Source organism: Pan troglodytes, chromosome 8 (genome assembly GCF_028858775.2).
Source record: "Pan troglodytes isolate AG18354 chromosome 8, NHGRI_mPanTro3-v2.0_pri, whole genome shotgun sequence".
NCBI classification, from domain to species: Eukaryota; Metazoa; Chordata; class Mammalia; order Primates; family Hominidae; genus Pan; species Pan troglodytes.
This window is the reverse complement of record NC_072406.2, coordinates 55,931,706-55,951,970: the sequence shown is the minus strand read 5'-3', so window position 1 is coordinate 55,951,970 and position 20,265 is coordinate 55,931,706. Positions and strand designations below refer to the sequence as shown.

Genomic DNA, 20,265 nt, shown 5'->3' with positions numbered 1-20,265 from the left:
TGGTGCATGTTTGGTGGGAGGCTGAGGATGGCTTGGACCCAAGCCGCCCTGCTCGGGCCTGAGCACTGCTTGTCCCGTCCCCCTCTAGGACCACCCTTCTGAACAGAGCCTGAGGCGGATGCAGCCCGCGACGCCAGAGGAAGCACGTGCACTAACTGGGTTTAAATTTTGACTGATGTGGGTTGAGATGAGGAGGCCTCACTGGTTGGGGTCCATTTTGTATATAACTTTTATGAGAAAAAAATGGTAATTATTTCACGCATCAACCTTTGGCACTTACAAAGTTTTTTTTGTTTATTTTAAATAACAGGGCAGGGCCCTGCTTTGGGGAGGGGGAGGGGAGAGTATCATGGGAGATGGTATCCATGATAACATCTTATTCTAATGAAATGTAGATTTTTATTTTCTACTTTTGATTATTAACATCTTATGAAAAAAATATTTTAAAAAACCCAGCCAAAACCAACGTGAGCCCTGCCTGCTCGGACGCCTTTCCAGCCAGTGTCTCTGATGTCGGGGTTAGTGCCTTAGAGGGTACTGGGGTCTGGTCTTCCTGCTCTGTGGTTTGGGCTGTGGTGAGTCCCACTCCACCTGGGCGCCTGCCCTCAGGAGCCTGGGCTGCGAGGCTCCATAGGAGGGCTGGTGGCTGGGAGGTCGCATCCGCACACTTCTGGAAGTGAGCCTTTGAGTACGGGCTGTCCAAAGTTTACATTTTCATTTTCCTTTCAGGGATTTGTGGGGTCAGGGAGGGGCAGGGGGCACCTGGCAGCATATTTTCTGTGACAATGTGTCCAGCAAATCATTCTTCAACTACATTTTAGAAAGGAGGAAATCTAAAATAAGGTAAGGGAGCGAAGCATGGAGTTGTCAGTTTTCTGGGCTGTGACTGAAAGACACACTGAGCTGTGATGAAGAAAAATACATGGCCGACTCCAGGGTGGTGACATTTAGAGCTAGTCTTGAAACCTATCTACAGAGGGGAGGGCAGCCAACAGCCTTCTTCCCACCTGGGTAGGCAGCGCCCTAATTGGAATTGGAAACAGAAAATTCGCCAGGCCATACTGCTGGAGCCCATTCAGATAAAACTGCCCAATACTGAGAGGTGTTTTCTACACCCAGCTAGAGGAGCACACTCCATTTTCCCAAGTCTGACTTCGTGGTGTGAGCCCTGGGCCCTACTGACCATGGCGCAGGACAGCTGTCCTTCAGAAAGCACACGGTCAATCCACGTGGACCATCTCCCTCGCAGGAACTCCACATCCTTGTCCCTCTCTGCATTCCCGGTTTCCGCAGGAGCCTTGATCAATGGGGAAGCCTGAGTGAGGATGGGCCAGGTCCCAATTCCCAAAGCTCCTGGAAGAGCCTGAAGATATTGGGAGAGGCTGGGCCTGGGGAGGAGGCGGCCCTGGGCCCGCTGCCCATGCCTCTGGTCCTGGGTGGAGCAGGAATAGTTCCACTGTATTGTCACAGTGTGTTTGCACTTTCTGAGGTTCTAGCTAGTACAGATTGTATATTGATAGTACATATTGCTTTGTTTATGTCTTTGAGATGAGAAAGGCTTAAAACTTGAGAATATATATTTGGAATACAGCCTTAGAACGGTTTCTGTACACATCCACGTGCACTTCACGGGTGATCAGTTCTAGTACCTACTTGAAACAGTGTCTGTCTGCTACTTTATTTTCCCAATTTGATACATACCCTGATTTGATGTTTTGGTATTTGAGATGAACTCTGAGTATGAAGCTGTACCATAATGCAGGACGTCAGTTTTGGTGTGACTGGACATACTTGCTTCAATAAAAGAATACATCACTCCCCTCCCTTGCCTGCTGTGTGTGTACAGTGAGGGGGTGGCCCTGCTGCTGGCTGGAGACATGGGTCCCCTGGGGCAGGGAGGAGGGTGAGGCTGCCAGGCCTGCTGTGGCCTTCCCAGGAGGGACTGGGCAAGAGACTTTTGTCTCCAGCTGGCAACACTTTGTGTGACAAAGGGCTTTCCACTGAATAAGGTGAGACTCGAAAGAAGCTATAGGAGGCATGTTCAGTCCTGCTTTCCTCATTGTGAGCTCCAAAAAGATGTCACTGGCTGCTGTATTGCATGGTCACATAAGTAAGTAAGTTCAGGATACCTAGTTAAGCCAGGCTGTATGGACTGTGTTACTGCAGAGGAGTCAGATGGCCTCTCTGGGGCAGGGGAGGTTGGAGAGCCCCTGGACGCGATCCTGCAGGGCAGCCTGCAGAATGCAGGTCTGGAGGGGCCACTCCTGGTGTCATGAGTTTTATACTCAAGCGCAACAGAGAAGAGGGGTTCACTGGGGGAGCACATGAGAGCTCGGGAATTGAAGGAAAAGAACTAAGGCTCCAGAACAGGACATGGTACTCCCCTCTGCTCCTCCAACCTGCCCATTCCCACGGTTCTCAGGCCTGGACAGGGTGGGGACTGCACCCCAGGGATAACTCAGCTCATCTTTCACTATGTGCTCAGTGTCATCATTCCCACGAGGTGAGCGCCACCCAACAGAAACCTTTCTGGGGTAAGGGAATGTCCTGTATCTGTGCTGTCCAGTACAGCAGCTGCCAACCACATGTGGGTCCTGTCTGCAGGGATGTGGCTAGTGTGACCCAGGGGCTGAATTTGGGATGTGAATTTGGACAGCCAGGGGCCCGTGTTGGACAGAAGCTGGGCCTCGGGGCCTTGCCACCCCATGCAGTGGGCAGTGCAGGACAGGTGCTCGGGTGTCTGTGGAGCAAATGGGGACATGGAGATGATGCTTGAGCTTTTAGTGAATGACATTTTTTAGGTCTTTAAATCCAATGGCATCCCTAATTTCCTGGTGAAGTTATTTTTGGAAGTGTTCATCTGCCTCAGCTGAAGAAGGGGGAGTGCATAATTTGCTCTGGCCTTGGATACAACCGCGAGCTGGGAGGGCCATCCCCTGCCATGGGCAGTTCCTCCAGGGCAGTGGCTTTCAAGTGTGGGTCCCTGAGAACCTGTTTGAACGTCCATTCTTAGGCCTCTCCACACACCTCCTGAATTGGCAATACGGTGGGGGCCTAGTCCAATCCCTGGGCCACACAGTACGTGTGAGAAGCACTCGGTGGGTGATAGTCTGTGTGCCTTGTGACCAGTACATCCCTGTGTGATGGCTGAGTGTCACCCTTCACAAACGCTGCAGGAACAAATGGATGTCAGTGTCAGATGTAGCAGAATGATAAGCTAAGGATCTGTAGTAAGCCATGGAGACTTCTGTGACACACACTGCTTGTGACACACACTGCTTGTGACACACACCGACCACGCCCATACGAGAACATAGACCCTGCTCCTCAGGGAGGCACAAGGCAGCAGGGAGGGAGCAAGGCGCCGGGGAAACTGGAGTGAGAGCTGGTTTCAGCCCCCAGCTGGAGAAGCTTGGACAAGCTGTTTACCTTATAGCCTCCATGTTTTTCATCTGATCACGGCTCTCTTGCAGGGCCGTGGTAGCAGACAGAGCAGGCACCTGGTTCATTGTCAGCACAGTCAGTGCTCGCTGTAGACTGGCCTTGGTGCCGAGGACGCCAAGCAGCACTTCTGCAAAAGGCCACAGCACCTTTTGGGAAAAGTGAAGCAAAGGCTTCTAAGAAGCAAAGGCAGACAGAGCAGGCACGTGGTTCATTGTCAGCACAGTCGGTGCTTGCTATGGACTGGCCCTGGTGCTGCGGACGCCAAGCAGCACTTATGCAAAAGGCCACAGCACTTTTTGGGAAAAGTGAAGCAAAGGCCCCCTTCTCAAAGGAACACCTGGGGTCCTGGTCAATACGAAGCATGTTAGCATTCACCTAACATGTCACTGTTCACCTAACAGTCACTGTTCAATCCAACCAGCATAAAAATATAAATGGGAAAGAATTCCCACAAATTTGCATTCAAAACTTCAAGAAGCAAAACTTACAATCCATCTGCAGGCCAGTTTAGAGCACGTTAACACAATTTCAATCTTTATTCCCAACAAGGAAGTCAGGATACTGTGAGGAAGGTGAGGGGCTGCTGAACACCCCACAAGTATCTACCCACAGCACCAGGATGCTCAGGTGCAGATGCTCAGGTGCGCTCAGCAGGGCTGAGTGGTTCAGCAACAGTGCAGGGAAGAGTGTAAGAAAGTAAACTGCGCCACTTGTGCATTTCTGGCAGTGTGAGAGATGAAGTGCGTGCCCACTGAAAACAACAGATAAAGTTGTACAAAATTTAAAAATCCAAGTGAAGGCAGGGAGCCAGAGAAGTCAGGGAAGCTCTGGAGCCTGCTTTGCCCTGAGGGTAAGGACCATGAGCTGCTGTTTTCAAGTCCACAGGGGTAGAGAAAAAAGTCCAGGGCCCACCTCAAGATGAAGAATCAAATAGGAGACCCAGGGCCCACCTCAAGATGAAGAATCAAATAGGAGACCCCAGCCCATAAAGCTGGCATCCCAAAGAGCCACCCCTCGGTGCAGCAGTGAGCTTGAAATAAGGCGCTCCACCCAAACCCCACCGAGGGAGCTAGGAAAAGCTCCCTGATTTGAATCTGAGCACTGAATGGAGGCAGGGAAATTTTACCTTCATAATTGGTAATGATGAGTCAGTGAGCTTCACAAAATTTTGCAGCACAAATCAACACTGGTCCAACAAACTTCAAGCTAAGAATTCTTTGAACTGGCCCTGAACTGGTACTGCCCCTAAACATCCAGTAGAAACAAACATTCTGACCTATATTCCAGTTTTTAAAAAAATACCTCCTTAGGGCCTGGCGCGGTGGCTCACGCCTGTAATCCTTTGGGAGGATTTGGGAGGCCGAGGCGGGCGGATCATGAGTTCAGGAGATCAAGACCATCCTGGCTAACATGGTGAAACCCCGTCTCTACTAAAAATACAAAAAATTAGCCGGACGTGGTGGCGGGCGCCTGTAGTCCCAGCTATTCGGGAGGCTGAGGCAGGAGAATGGCGTGAACTCGGGAGGTGGAGCTTGCAGTGAGCAGAGATGGCGCCACTGCACTCCAGCCTGGGCGACAGAGCGAGACTCCTCCTCAAAAAAAAAAAAAAAAAAAAAAAAAACCTCCTTAGCTGTGTCTAATTTTGTTCAACCCATCTGCTGGATTTAAAAAATTCAATTATTGTAGTTTTCATTTCTAGATGCTCTATTTGGTTATTTTCCAAATCTGATCATAATTCTGAAGAAATTAACAGAATCTAACACAGAATAAAGCATTGGAAAACAAGAAACAGGTTGAGGCATGGAGGACACAACGGTTTTAACATGTTATCAGAGTTAGAGAAGCAAAGAGACAATGAGGCAGAAATCATTTTTGAAAATAAAACAGCTGAGAATTTTTCAGAGTAACAATCCAAGGAACCCGAAGAATCTCAAGCAGGACCAGAAAAAAAACAAACCCACATGCAGATATATCATAGTGACACAGAACAGAAAAGAAGAGAGTGGACTGCTTTCAATGGATGATGGCTGTTACGCTGATGATTCACAGCAGAAATAACTGAAGCCAAGAGACAGTGGAATAGTAACTTCAATGTGCTAAAAAGAAGAATGACAGCCAATTTAGAATTCTCTACTTTTTAAAACTATTTATTAAATGAGAGATAATAAAGATATTTACAGACAAACTAAATGGCGTTTGCTATCCACAGACCTTCCCTAAAAGAAAAACTAAAGGATGGATCTTGACTCTTCCTGTAACCCATATACAAAACGATTTCCAGATGGATCACAGACCTAAATATGAAAGGCAATGCAATGAGGTGTCAAAAAAAGAATTAAAAAAAATTCTGGAGTAGGAAAGGTTTCTTAAATTGGACACCAAAATCACTAGCCATAAAAGAAAATTGGTTTTTATTGAAATTAAGAACTTTTGTTTACTGACAGATACCATTAACATAGTGAAAGAGAGGCTGTTGCTAGGAGAAGGTATGTGTAATATGTAAATCTGACAAAGGACTCAAATTCAGAATACAGAAGTAAACCCCACAAATCAACTAAAAAAAAAATCAAACTAATTTTTTTTTAAAAAGGCAGAAAAACTTCAACAGGCATTTCACAAAAGAAGATATCTAAATGGCCAATAAGCATATGATAAGGTACTTGACATCATTCCCTGATTATAAACTAAGATGAAAATAAGAACTGTACACACCCGTTAGAAATTATAATTAAAGAGTTTAAATTAAAAACACTGGAAATACTGTGTCGGGGAGGATGTAAAGCAACTGATCTCTCATACATGGCTGGTAAGGGTTATTTAAAAGGATTGAAAAAAATCTGCCTGCTCCTGGCAAAGCTGATCAAGAAAAAATAGAAGGCATAAGTATATCAGGAATGAGAAAAAAAGGATATCACTATAAATCGTATACATATCACACAGATAATAGGAGGATATTGATTTCATCTGAATTTTCAAATTTATCAGTATAAATTCCTAGAAAATTATGATTTACTCAAAATAACTCAATGAAAGCTTATTCTACAAACAATAGAAAGTCTGAATAGTTCTATAATTATTAAATAAATTGAACAACTGATCAAAAATCTTCCTAGATAGAAAAGTTCATGCCCAAGTGGCTTTCAGGCCGTTCTTCCAGGCAGTTCAATATTCAAGGAAGAAATTAATTCTAATTTTACAAAACTTTTCTAGAAACAGAGTAAGAAGGAACACTTGTAACTTAAGTTTATAAGCTAGTATAACCTCAACAGAAAAGCCTAATGAGGGCCAGGCATGGTGGCTCACACCTGTAATCTCTGCACTTTGGGAGGCCAAGGTGGGAAGATCACTTGAAACCAGGAGCTTGAGACCAGCCTGGACAACAAACCAAGACCCTGTCTCTACACACAAACAAACAAAAACAACAACAACAAAAATGAGTCAGGTGCAGGGGTGCGTGCCTGTGGTCCCAGCTACTTGGGAGGTTGAGGTAGGGGGATCACTTAAGCCCAGGAGGTTGAGGCTGCAGTGAGCCATGATCGCCCCCACTGCACTCCAGCCTTGGAGACAGAGCAAGATCCCGTCAATTAAAACAACAAATAAATAAACAAAAATGCCCAACAAGGAAGAGAACGGGAAGTCATAGGCAACCTCATTCATGAACATAGATTAAAAACACCTGAAGTATATACATACCCACACCCCCGACATGAATACATATGAGATGTGTAAATGTGAATACTTACATGTATGTATATGAAAGCAAACCAAATCAAACAATGTAAAATAAAAATAACACATCATGACTGACTAGCATTTGTCCCAAGAATGCAAAGCTACTTGAGAAAATCTATTAATTCATCAATTTAATACTTTAAAAGAGGGGAAAAAGTATATGAACATCTCAACAGATGTAGTAAAAGTATCTGATAAATGCTCTTAGGTAGGATAAAAACTCACTAAGTAATAACAGAAGGGAAGTTTCTTAAGTTGACAGGGTTGTCTACGAAAACACCTCCAGCAAACATCACACTTACTGATGAAACCCTGAAAGCACTGCTTGAAATCAGAAACAGGGCAGGGAGCCCACTATTACCACTTCCATCAGCATTGCACAACAAATCCTACCAAGCATAGGAGGACAAGAAAAAGAACTAAAGACCTAAAAATGGAAAGGAAACAAAACTCACTATTCATATGTATGATATGATGTAAAACAAGAAAAATGCAAAAGAATTCTAATTACTAGAATTAACAGTTTTTGGCAAAGTTTCTGAACACAAAAATTAACATGCAAAATCAATGATTTCTAAACACCAATAACACAATAAAAGATAAGGTACAATGGTATCAAAAATGCAGAGTAACTATGAAGAATCTGAAAAACAGCATGTGTAAGTCCAGTGTGAAAAATTATAAAACGTAATTGAAAAACAATAAAGCCAAATAGAATAGATTGGGAGACTTCATATCATAAAGACTCCCCAAAGTGATCTTACAGATTCAATGATATTCTAATCAAATTCATACATTTTTATGAAACCTAATAAGCGTATTCTAAAATTTATATGAAAGTACAAAGCCTATGATAGCCATAACGATCTTTAAGAACAAGGTGAGTGGAAAATGTGTCCCAGGTATTCACTAGCATAAAATTACAGTAACTGATACCATGCAATGCTAATGGTGCAGTGATAGAGTGGTAGCCTAACGGAACAGAAGAGAGCATAGAATCAGACTCATGCACACAGGGACATCTGATGGATATAAGAATGGTTTTGCAGATCAGTAGGTAAAGTATGGATGTAGTGCTGGAAATAAGTGAAATGCAATCCTTACCTACATCATACACAAAAATCTCTTCCACTTAGGTTAAAGACCTGAGAAAAGTGAAATTACATGGGAGATATTGAGAATATACAACAGTATTTTTAAAGAAATCCTTCCCTATTATGAGGTCATAAATCAATAAAAAGTAGAAACCAATTCCTCATTAAAGAAAATACACATCACTTGAGAAGAAGATACACATCGCTTGAGCCTAGGAATTTGAGATCAGCCTGGGTAAATAGGGGGACCTCTGTTTCTATTAAAAAAAACAAAAACAAAAAAACTAGCCAGGGCAGGTGGTGCATGCCTGTGGTCTCAGCTACTCAGGAGGTGAGGCAGGAGGATCACCTGAGCCCAGGAGGTCGAGGCTGCAGTGAGCCATGATAGCGCCACTGCATTCCAGCCTCTAGCCTCCTGGGCAACAGTGTGAGACCTTGTCTCAAAAAAAAAAAAAAAAAAAAGAAGATATACAGATGGAAAATAAGCACATGAAGAGATGCTCCACATCATATGTCATTAGGTAAATGTAAAGTAAAACAACGAGATACTACTATGCACCTACAGAATGGCCAGAATTGAAACACTGACACCACCAAATGGTTGCAAGGATGTGGAGCAACAGGAACTCTCATTCACTGCTGGTGGGAATGCAAAATGGTACAGCCACATTGGAAGACAGTTTGGCACGTTCCTACAAAGCTAATAAGCTAAACATACTCTTACCATATGATCCAGCAACTGTGTTCCTTGTTATTTGTTCAAAGGTTGAAAACATGTCCACACAAAAACCTGCACGTAGATGTTTATTGCAGTTTTATTGATAATTGCCAACATTTGGAAGCAACCAAGATACCCTTCAGTAGGTGAATGGGTAAACTGTGGTTACATCCAGACAATGAAATATTATTCATTACTAAAAAGAAATGAGCTCTCAAGCCATAAAAAGGCATGGAAGAAACTTAAATGCATACTACTAAGATAAGAAGGCAATCTGAAAAGGCTACATACTGTACGATTCCAACTATATGACATTCTGGAAAAAGCAAAACTATGGAGACAGTGAAAACATCAGTGGTTGCTAGAGGTTAGAGGGTAGGGAAGAGATGAATAGTCAGCCTAGAGGATTTTTGGGGCAGTGAGACTGTTCTGTATCATACTGTAACACTGGATGTCATTATACATTTGTCTAAACCCATAGAATGTACAACAAGAATGAACCCTAACATAAACTATGGACCTTAGGTGATTATTTTGTGTCAATGTGGGTTCACTGGTTGTAACAAATGTACCACTGTGGTGACAGATGTAGGTAACAGAAAAAACTGTGCATGTGTGTGGGCAGGGGGATCTAAGGAAACTCCACGTACCTTCTGTTCAATTTTTCTGTGAACCTAAAATTGCTCTAAAAAATAAATTCTATTGAAAAAAGTAGAAATCATAAAGAAAAAAGATAGTCACAATAAAGTTAGTTTTTTATTTATCAAAAAGTACCACCAAAAATGGGAAAAGACAAACCACATTGGTCTTGATGGGAGAAGATATCTGCAAACATTAAACCAACAAGAACTGGTATCTGGAATATGTGAAGAATCCCTGTGAACTGGTAAAAATGAACAAAAAGACTGGAGATAAATCATAACTACAGTTCATGCCTAAAGCCCACTAAATTGGCAAGAATTAATAAGCCTGACAAAATTAAGTACTGTCAAGGATGCAAAATGAACTCACCCAGTGGTGGAAGGTGGTCCACTTTGGAAAGTTAAACATGTGCACAACCGATGGCTCAGCATTTTTACTCCTGGAGAAATTCTGGCACACTTACAGGAGATGTTCACGACAACACGCATGTAACAGCAAAAGCAAACCACAAAAATCTACACACAACCCAAATAGTTACCAACAAGAGAATATAAAAACAACTTGGAAACAATCCAAGTATCTACTAACAGTAGAAGAAGTATAGTAGTACATTCATACTGAAGGGGTTAAAATATGCCATTCTGGCATACTATTTAAATTAAAGACACATGAAAAACAGCAGGTGCAAAAAGGTGATTGACCTTAGTGCTGTTTCTTAAGAGCAGGAGATGGATTCCAGTGTGAAAGACACTCTCTATACTAGAAGAAAAGGCAACAAACATCTTTATCTTCAATGACGAGAAGTTTGAGACCAGGAGAATATTGTACAGACCTTGTTAGAATAACTATTTTTTAAGGCTCCCGCAAAATACAGTCACATTTTCACAGTTTACTAGTCTTTGTCCAATTCAGTATGTAAGTAACTGACTCTACTTCTTTTGGTTTTATTTCTTTATGAGGGCTCCTGCACCACATAAAATTTGTATTACATAAATTTATATGCTTTTCTCTTGTTAATCTATCCTATGCCAATTTAATCTTCAAGCCCAGCTGGGACCCTGAGAAGATGGGAGGGAGTTTTTCCCCTCCCTACAGTACAATGAAATACTATTCAATAATAAAAATGAACTAATTTTGAGAATAATATGAGTGAACCTCAAAAACACTGAATGAAAGAGAATATATAATGAAATAATAATGTATATAAATTCAAAACCAGGCAAAACAGTCTATTGGGAGATACGTAACTGGGAAAACTAAGAAGAAAAACAAGTAAAAACGATCATAAAAATCAGAGTGTGACTGTTATGGAGAGGGTGAGCACAGGTGATCAAGAAGGGGCACAAGGGGCCTGTCCCCTGGTAATGCCCCATATTTTAACGTGAACAGCTGCAGCACTTGTGTTTCATTTTTAAAGTACACAATTACATGTTATACGTAATGTTCTGTCTTTATGATACTTTACAATAGAAATAAATTTATCACATTTTCATTTAACTTTTGGTAATAAAATACTTTATTGGTACCATTTAATAAATGTCAAAAACGTATAGCATTTCCATTGCTTAGCTTCCATCTTTAAACTTAAAGCTAGTTAAAAACAACAGGAACAAAAGTAAACTCATTTGATTCTCTCAAAATAGAAGCTGTAACTTACCTTTGCAAATAATTAAGTTCTCTCACTTTAAATATCGTAATTCACTGGTCTTCATAATAAATAATTATAATAATATATAAAAGGAGACAGTGGCCTGAATTATTTTGCAGAGAACATTTCACACATCTTTTAAAAAAAATCACTAAACTACCACAACTTAAAACTTGTAAGAATAATTAGGTAAGAGTTATTGTAATATTGAATTAATATAGCACCTAGAAATTTGAAATTTGTAATATTTCAGATGATATGATTTACTGAGAAAAAGAGTAATGATTTTTCTTCAGTGAATTTTCAGGGGTTTTCAACATAGGTCTCTTTTAAAAGGGTTAAAAAATTTATGCATACTAGGAATTGACCTGATGGTAACAGATCCATGTGTGACAAATAATGTAGTGCAGTCCTATCTGAATATAATTTCTTCTTCACTTTGTCTCATTAATTTATACCTCAATTAAAACATTCTATATGCAAGTGACATATTTCTCTAAAACATTCCGTATTTCAGATTTCCATTCAGACTATCTTCCCCTCCTCCCTTTTCTCAAATCAGAGTGATCTTGTGGCATACCATTTGCTTTTTCTCTCCACAATGAAACTCTTTTTCAATTCAAAGTATTATAGTAATGCAAATACAAATGTAGCATATATTAATATATTAGAAAAAGGATAGTAAATACATATGGATCCATGCCAAATTAGAAAATTGAAAGCAAAAACAAACAAAACCATGCTATGCTCATCTATTCTGAACCACCATGGGAAGACCCTGATAGAGCTGGCTCACATAAACTAATGTTCCCAGACAGAGCTAGGATCCTGTACTCCAACATAATTAAATGCTCTGTTAAAAATGTTTCTGTGTTCTTTTCTGTTTGTTCAAAATAGTTTACAGCAACTGACTACTAATCCTAATCCTGAACATGATAATGTAATAACATTATATTTTTAATCAAGCCATAGATTCTAACCTATTTTCTACTATTACCCATTTGCTTAAAAACAGACTTTCAGGGGTGTAAGCAACAGTAAGTTAAGGAGTTTTTAGTTCTACCTTTCTCTTGATTGATTGATTGGGGATTTCAGATGTGTCAATTAATTATCCTCTATTTCAGTGGAAAAGGATTCTTCAAGCTATCAAGTCAAGGAGGCTGACTCAGGGGCGGGCAGGTGAAGATACCTATCCACATACTATGCTCATAACGCTCCATCTCCTCTGTAAGAATGTGCTGCTCTCCACCCAACAGTGGCCCAGCACATTCCATCCGCTCCACCTAGATGCAATCAGGACACCATGCAATCCCACACACAATCAGAACATGGGCACCAGGTAGAACTAACTCAAAACAACTTTTGGGACAAATATGAGATTTCAATTTGTCAATTATTCCATAGTGCAGTATTCTCACAAAACAGAGATTTTGTGTTGAAACATTTGTTTTTTCTTCTCACATCAAGTTGAATTGCTAAAGTAATGTCAGAAAGAACATGAAAAATAAACATGTCTTCTCCAAAAGAGGCACTGCATCTGGAAGTAGAAGTAAGGCTAAATAAATAGTGCTGGTTTGTGGTTCATACAGTAACGCATTAATTATGATTTCAACCAACAGCTTCACTGTTTGTCCTGTATGCCTGTTTATGAAGATGCGTCTCTATTTCCTCCCTGAAGACCAGCATTCCCAGGTGGGAGTGAGAGGCCTCATTCATGGCTTTAGACTGGATGCACATGCGGTACTGCTCGGGGGTCAGCTCATCAGCACAGCGCTTTTCATGCCAGAGGTGGAAAAGACCAGGAACCGGAGTCCGAATCACAATGAGGTCACCATGTAAGTATTTTCGATAAAGATGAACATCTTCTCCACCCCAGCCTTTCACTTCCATGTCAAATCCACCTGTAAGATCAAAATTGACACTATAAATAACAGCCTATTATTAGCCAGAGCACAGGGATATATATAAAATTTTAAATGTTCTGCTTCAAAAGGGATGGGATGGTTCAGCAAAAAGATAGCACGAGATGCCTGGCATGGAGGAGTGACTCCCAGTCACCGGAAGTCCAGTTTTGAGCTGACACTTGGACTCAAGGAGCTCAAGGTTGGTTGTTGTCAGTATCAAAATGGGGTTAAATATTTAAGAACACTTCGTAAATTTCAAAGTCCTGTAGAAAATCTACAAAAAGTCAAATAAAGGAGAAGAAAATACAAGTCACCTATAATCTCACCACCATTAACTTTTTATGTTTTCTTTTTTTGTTGTTTTTTTTTTTTGAGACAGGGTCTCACTCTGTCACCCAGGCTGGAGTGCAGTGGTGTGATCATGGCTCACTGCAGCATCAACCTCCGTGGCTCAGGCGATCCTCCCATCTCAGCCCCGAGTAGCTGGGACCACAGGCGCATGTCACCATACTCAGCTTTTTTTTTTTTTGGTGGAGATGGGGTTATCACCATGTTGCCCAGGCTGGTCTCGAACTTTGGGTTCAAGTGTTCCGCCCACTTGGCTTCCCAAAGTGCTGGATTACAGGCATTAGCCACTGCGACCAGCCACATTTTCTGTCCTTTGAGACACACGCTTTTCTGGGCTATAGAAAAACTCCCCAGAGTGGAAAAAGAAGAAAGGGCCAAGCTGGAGATATAAATTTGAGAATGGGTCCATAGATTATTTAAAGCTACAGGAATGAATGAAATTACTGAAGGAATTTGGAAGGAAAACAGGGCCTAGGTCTAAACACTAAGAAATGCCAATTTCTAGAGGTTAAATAGAGGTAAAGAAAGTTAAGTCAGGAAATGAGATTGAGAAGTGGCTCCAGGTGAGGGAGAAAATTCTGGAAAAGGTGCCATTGTAGTAGCCACGTGAAGAAAGTGTCTTGAGGAAGAAGTTGTCAAGTGTGTGCTATTCAGTGAAGAATTTAAGAAGAACTGACTGGACCTGGCAGCATAAATGTTACTTATAAACTTACCCAGAACAATTCTGATAGAGTGATGGGGCAGAAGGCTAACTGGAGTGGGCTGCTGCAGGAAGTCAGGGACCCCGAATGGAGGGACTGGCTGAAGCCATGGCAGAAGAACATAAATTATGAAGATTTCATGGACATTTATTAGTTCCCCAAATTAATACTTTTATAATTTCTTACTCCTGTCTTTACTGCAATCTCTGAACATAAATTGTGAAGATTTCATGGACATTTATCACTTCCCCAATCAATACCCTTGTGATTGCCTGTCTTTACTTTAATCTCTTAATCCCGTCATCTTCGTAAGCTGAGGAGGATGTATGTCACCTCAGGACCCTGTGATGATTGCATTAACTGCACAAATTGTTTGTAGAGCATGTGTGTTTGAACAATATCAAACCTGGGCACCTTAAGAACAGGATAACAGCAATGTTCAGGGAACAAGGGAGATAACCTTAAACTCTGGCTGCCTGTGAGCCGGGCGGAACAGAGCCATATTTCTCTTCTTTCAAAAGCAAATAGGAGAAATATCACTGAATTCTTTTTCTCAGCAAGGAACGTCCCTGAGAAAGAGAATGTGTCCCTAAGGGGAGGCCTCTGAAATGGCCGCTCTGGGGACGGCTGTCTTTTACGGTCATAGATAGGGGATGAAATAAGCCACAGTCTCCCATAGTGCTCCCAGGCTTATTAGGACGAGGAAATTCCCGGCTAATAAATTTTGGTCAGACCAGTTGTCTGCTCTCAAACCCTGTCTCCTGATAAGATGTTATCAATGACAATGCATGCCCAAAACTTCATTAGCAATTTTAATTTCACCCCGGTCCTGTGGTCCTGTGATCTCGCCCTGCCTCTATTTGCCTTGTGATATTTTATTACCTTGTGAAGCATGTGATCTTTGTGACCCACACCCTATTTGTACACTCCCTCCCTTTTTGAAAATCACTAATAAAAACTTGCTGGTTTTGTGGCTTGGGGGGCATCACAGAACCTGCCAACATGTGATGTCTCCCTTGGACACCCAGCTTTAAAATTTCTCTCTTTTGTACTCTGTCCCTCTATTTCTCAGACTGGCCGACACTTAGGGAAAATAGAAAAGAACCTACGTGAAATATTGGGGGTGAATTTCCCCCGATAGTGGGCTGACCCATAAAACGGGAGATAAAGTCGAGACTATTTTCAAGCCAGGTTCAAGCTAAACAACTAACGTTTTAAGGATGCAGGGAGAATGCAAACCAGATTTTTTTTGAAGAGCTAGAAAACTGATTCTTAAAAACCTAGAAAAAAATTCTTTAATTAAGAGTGAGGCTTCCAAATTAATTCTATTTTTTTAGAGACAAGCTCTCTGTCACCCAAGCTGGAGTGAAGTAGGATGATCATAGCTCACTGTAACCTCAAACTCCTGGGCTTAAGCAATCCTCCTGCCTCAGCCTCCTGAGTAGCTAGAACTATAGGTGTGTGCCACCACACCTGGCCAATTAAAGAAAATTTTTGTAGAGACAGGGTTGCACTCTGTTGCCCAGGCTGGTCTCAAACTCCTAGCCTTAAGCCCTTCTGTCTTGGCCTCTGAAAGCATTGAGACTACAAGTGTTAGTCACTGTGCCCAGCCATCTGTTAAACAATTTTCTTTTTTTTTTTTTTTTGAGCCTCCCAAGTAGCTGGGATTACAAGCATGCACCACCACGCTCGGCTAATTTTTTGTATTTTTTGTAGAGATGGGGTTTCACCATGTTGGTCAGGCTGGTCTTGAACTCCTGACCTCAGATGATCCACTCACTTCGGCCTCCCAAAGTGCTGGGATTACAGGCGTGAGCCACCGTGCCTGGCCTGTCAAATAATTTTTATTTTTCAGAGATGTGTTCTCACTCTGTTGCCCAGGCTGGAGTGCAGAGGTGCAATCATAGCTCACTGCAGCCTCCATCTCCTGGGCTCAAGTGATCCTTCTGCCTTAGCCTCCTTAGTAAGTGGGACCACAAGTTCGAGCCACCATGCCCGGCTCCTGTCAAATAATTCTATCCCACTTAATTTCACATTAACAGGATGGACAATAATCTGGGGATCTCTGAAAAGTATTAAACAATCAGAGCTTTACTAAATGCTATGTCTGATACATATCAGCTTTTCTTCCCTGTAGATATAAGCTCTTAGAATATTAGAGATGGTACATATACTTAAAACAAATGGGGCATTCTCAGTTTCTGGTCTGGCATGCCTGGAGCTAGGAAGTCATCACTCCATTCTAACAAGTCAAAAGCTGAACACTGAAAAAGCAACAACTCCTCTTAGGTCTCTCACAGAGAAGTGAGGTCACAGGGTAAACCACTGCCCTCAAAACTGGTGAGACAGATAGGCAGATACAAAGAATTCCAACTTACTAGAGCAGAAATCTCTGTGGGGACCAGTACCCAGGTAGGAAAACCCTAACTGTAATTGACAAATTGCTGGAGGCTCAGGGGAGGTAAGTCTGAGCGTTAAAAACTCCAAGGGGACCTGGTCATATTGGGACCCCCATACTCATGTGAGTTTTACCTCTAGGAGCTCTATTAGGTCCTCAGTGGTGAAGATCAGAGAAAAATCTCTTAATGCGTCCAGCAGTGGGGAAGGGGAAAAGGTAATCATTTTAAAGTATGCCACAGCATGTTGTCATTATTAACAAAGCCTGTCCTTAGGAGAAGTTATTTAACCAGAGCCTAACCTGCTGGGGTTTTATCAGTGCCTAACTGACTTGGAGGAAGAAATCTACCCAACTCCAGCCCCTTCTAGTCATCCTGTCCAGGAGAGGAGGGGAGACTGAGAAGCATGTGTGAAATTCAGAGTCTGGGATACAGGATCACTAAGAGATTGAGACTTACTTATGGGACTACAGAACACTTCCGCTCCCTCCACACTTCACCACCACATCATCAAAGGCCTATTTATTGCAGTTCCTTTTATGCAGTATATCAAGTCCAACTTTCAACAGAAAACATGACAAGGTATACTAAAAGTTAAGAAAAACACAGTATGAACAGACAGAGCATGTACCAGATCCAGATTCAGATACAGCAGGGATGTTGGAATTATCAGGCTGGGAATTTAAAACAACTATGTATAATACTCTAAGGGCTCTAATGGAAAGAGCAGATAACACACAAGATGCGTAATATAAGCAGTGAGATGGAAATTCTAAGGAATTTTAAAAAATGCTAGAGATCAAAAACACTGCGAAATAAATGAATGCCTTAGATGGGTTCATTAGTAGACCAGACTTAGCTTAAGAAACAATCTCTGAGCTTGAGGATATGACAATAAAAATTTCCAAAACAGAAAATAAAAGAAAAAAAAAGACTGAAAATAAAATGAACAAAATATCTAAGAACGGTGGGACAACTACAAAAGATGTAACATATGTATAATGGGAATACCAGGAGGAAAGGAAACAAAGGAACAGAAGCTCCAAATAAAGAGTCTAAGTTCTAAACAGGTGCAGCTCTTTTTCACCCAGCCCACAGCAACAGGGTGGAGGCTCCACTTCCAGGTGTGGCCAGCTGAGAATACTGGGGGTCCTCCTGCCCCTACCCAGTGTCCTGCTCATAGGGCAGAGGTGGTCACTCTGCTTAATAAGTGTGTCACTGTCCCCATCCTCAGGGCAAAACCTCATGGATTTTTTTCCCGGGGGGGAGAGGAAGTCCATAAGAACAAAGTGCTCCAAAGTTCTTCCCTAAGGAACTGACTTTATTTAAAATAGAATGTAGAGAAGTTCAGAGTTTAGAGAAGTTCCAGCCTCTTGAAAATAATGGAGATTTTGGTAGTAAGCAATTAAGAGGAGGCTGGTAACTCCAGGAGGGCAACAGCTAAACTGTAGGCCAGCTAATTTACTAGAGAGAACCACAGAGAGAGATAGTAAGAATATACCTCCTGGGGTCTGAACAAATCTCAAAGACTTGCTGCAAAAACTATCCCTGCAAAAGGGCCCAATTTAGTAGGGACAGATTATGGAGCAATTTATGCCCCAGAGCATTGTCAAAAACAAGACAGCAATTAGTGAACAGTCAGTGGAGTCTAATAGGAGTGATACCAATGGAGGCATGGAAAGAGATAAAGAGAGCCCTGCTAAATCCAATGCCATCCTAGGATAACTGCACAGGCCCTGAGGAGCAACAGCAGAGGCTTCATATTGCCAAAAGGTCGGGGAAGGAGGAAGAAATAATTTGTTAAAATAGTCCAGCCATGTCAATAAATAAATAAACAAGGAAAAAAAAAAAAAACCCAAGCCGTGGTGGTAGAGGGAAATCAGTATCCAGAGTTGCCACAGTGTATTACCTAAAATGTCTAGTTTTTGAAAAAGAAATAATGAGGAATGCAAAGAAACAAGAAGATGTGACATACGCTTAAAAAAAAAAAAAACCGGCAAGCAACAGAAACTGCCTGTGTTAGGGCCCAGACGTTAGCTTTAATACACAAAAATTCCAAAGCAGCCATTGTAAGTATGTTCAAAGAATTAAAAGAAGTCACACTTAAGGAAGTAACAGAAGATGACAATGTTTCATCACATAGAGAGTATTAATAAAGAAATTATATATATATCAAAAGAACCACATAGAAATTCTGAAGTTAAAAACTATAGTAACTGAAATAAAAATTCATTAGAGTAGCTCAACAGTAGATCTAACAGAAAAAACAATCAGAGAACTTGGATACATCAATAGAAATTACGCAATCCGAAGAACAGAGGGAAAAAAGAATGAAGAGAAATAAACAGAGCCTAAGAAAAATGTGGGATACCATTAAATGTACCAACATACATACAGTGAGTGTCAAAGGAGAAAACTATGAGAATGGAGCAGAAAAAGTATTCAAAGAAATACAGTCAGCCCTCCATATGCATGAGTTCCACATCCCATAGAATCAACCAACATGGTTCAAAAATATTAGGGAAAAAACGATAAAAAATAACAATAAATATAAAATTTTAAATACAGTATAACAACTATTTACATAGTATTTACATTGTATTAGGGTTTTTTTTTTTTTTTTTTTTTTTCTGATGGAGTCTCACTCTGTTGCCCAGGCTGGAGTGCAGTGGTGCAATCTCGGCTCACTGCAAACTCCGCCTCCCAGGTTCACGCCATTCTCCTGCCTCAGCCTCCCAAGTAGCTGGGACTACAGGCGCCTGCCACCACGCCTGGCTAATTTTTGTATTTTTAGTAGAGACAGGGTTTTACCTTGTTAGCCAGGATGATCTCGATCTCCTGACCTCGTGATCTGCCCGCCTCGGCCTCCCAAAGTGCTGGGATTACAGGCGTGAGCCACCATGCCTGGCCTGTATTAGGTATTATAAGCAATCTAGAGATGGTTTAAAGTATATGGGCAGATATGCACAGGTAATATGAAAATATGTATATTTACATAAGGGACTTGATCGACCATGGATTTTGGTTCCACATGGTATCCTGGATCCAATCCCATGCAGGTACTGAGAGATGACTATAATGGCTGAAACTTCCCAAATTTGACGAAAAACATTAATGTACATATTCAAGAAGCCCAAGAAACTCCATAACCCAATTAAAATGGGCAAAGGATCTGAACAGACATTTCACTAAAGATATACAAATGGCCAATAAACACATCAAGAGATGCTCAACAACATTAATCATAAGAAAAATTATAATCAGAGTCACAATCAATACCACATCCACTATCATGGGTGATACTAGAAACAAAAAGATAATAACATGTATTAATGAGGATGTGGGGAAACTGGAACTCCTAAACACTGCTGGTGGGAATGTAAAATGATGCAGCCACTTTGGAAAACGGTGTGGCAATTTCTCAAAAGGTCAAACACAGGATTACCATATGACCCAGCTAGAGTCCTGGGCATATGTCCAAGAGAATTGAAAATCTATGTCCACCCAAAAAGTTAAACACAAATGTTCACAGCAGCAGTATTTATAATAGCCAAAAAGTAGAAACAACTCAAATGCATATAAACTGACAAATGGAGAAACAAAATGTGGTATAACCACACAATAGAACATTTTTTGGC

At 41.4% G+C, this 20,265-nt stretch overlaps 2 protein-coding genes across 7 annotated transcripts in view; one reads left to right on the top strand and one right to left on the bottom strand.

Annotated features, from left to right (window-relative positions):
- The window catches only part of RASGEF1A (RasGEF domain family member 1A), a 72,550-nt gene extending 70,729 nt beyond the window's left edge, over positions 1 to 1,821 (top strand). For both annotated transcript variants that reach the window (XM_003312542.6, XM_016963085.4), the window contains one exon: positions 89 to 1,821. In XM_003312542.6, the coding sequence (XP_003312590.1) occupies positions 89 to 113 (25 nt within the window). In that variant the 3' untranslated portion in view covers positions 114 to 1,821. The remainder of the gene's footprint in view (positions 1 to 88) is intronic.
- A 9,301-nt stretch (positions 1,822 to 11,122) lies between these two features.
- CSGALNACT2 (chondroitin sulfate N-acetylgalactosaminyltransferase 2) overlaps positions 11,123 to 20,265 on the bottom strand; it is a 47,983-nt gene continuing 38,840 nt past the window's right edge. For all 5 annotated transcript variants that reach the window (XR_010146860.1, XM_016963076.4, XM_016963080.4 and 2 more), the window contains one exon: positions 11,123 to 13,179. Coding sequence is in view for 3 of the 5 variants with exons in the window: in XM_016963076.4 (XP_016818565.4) it covers positions 12,887 to 13,179 (293 nt within the window). In the remaining 2 variants the exon portion in view is untranslated. The remainder of the gene's footprint in view (positions 13,180 to 20,265) is intronic.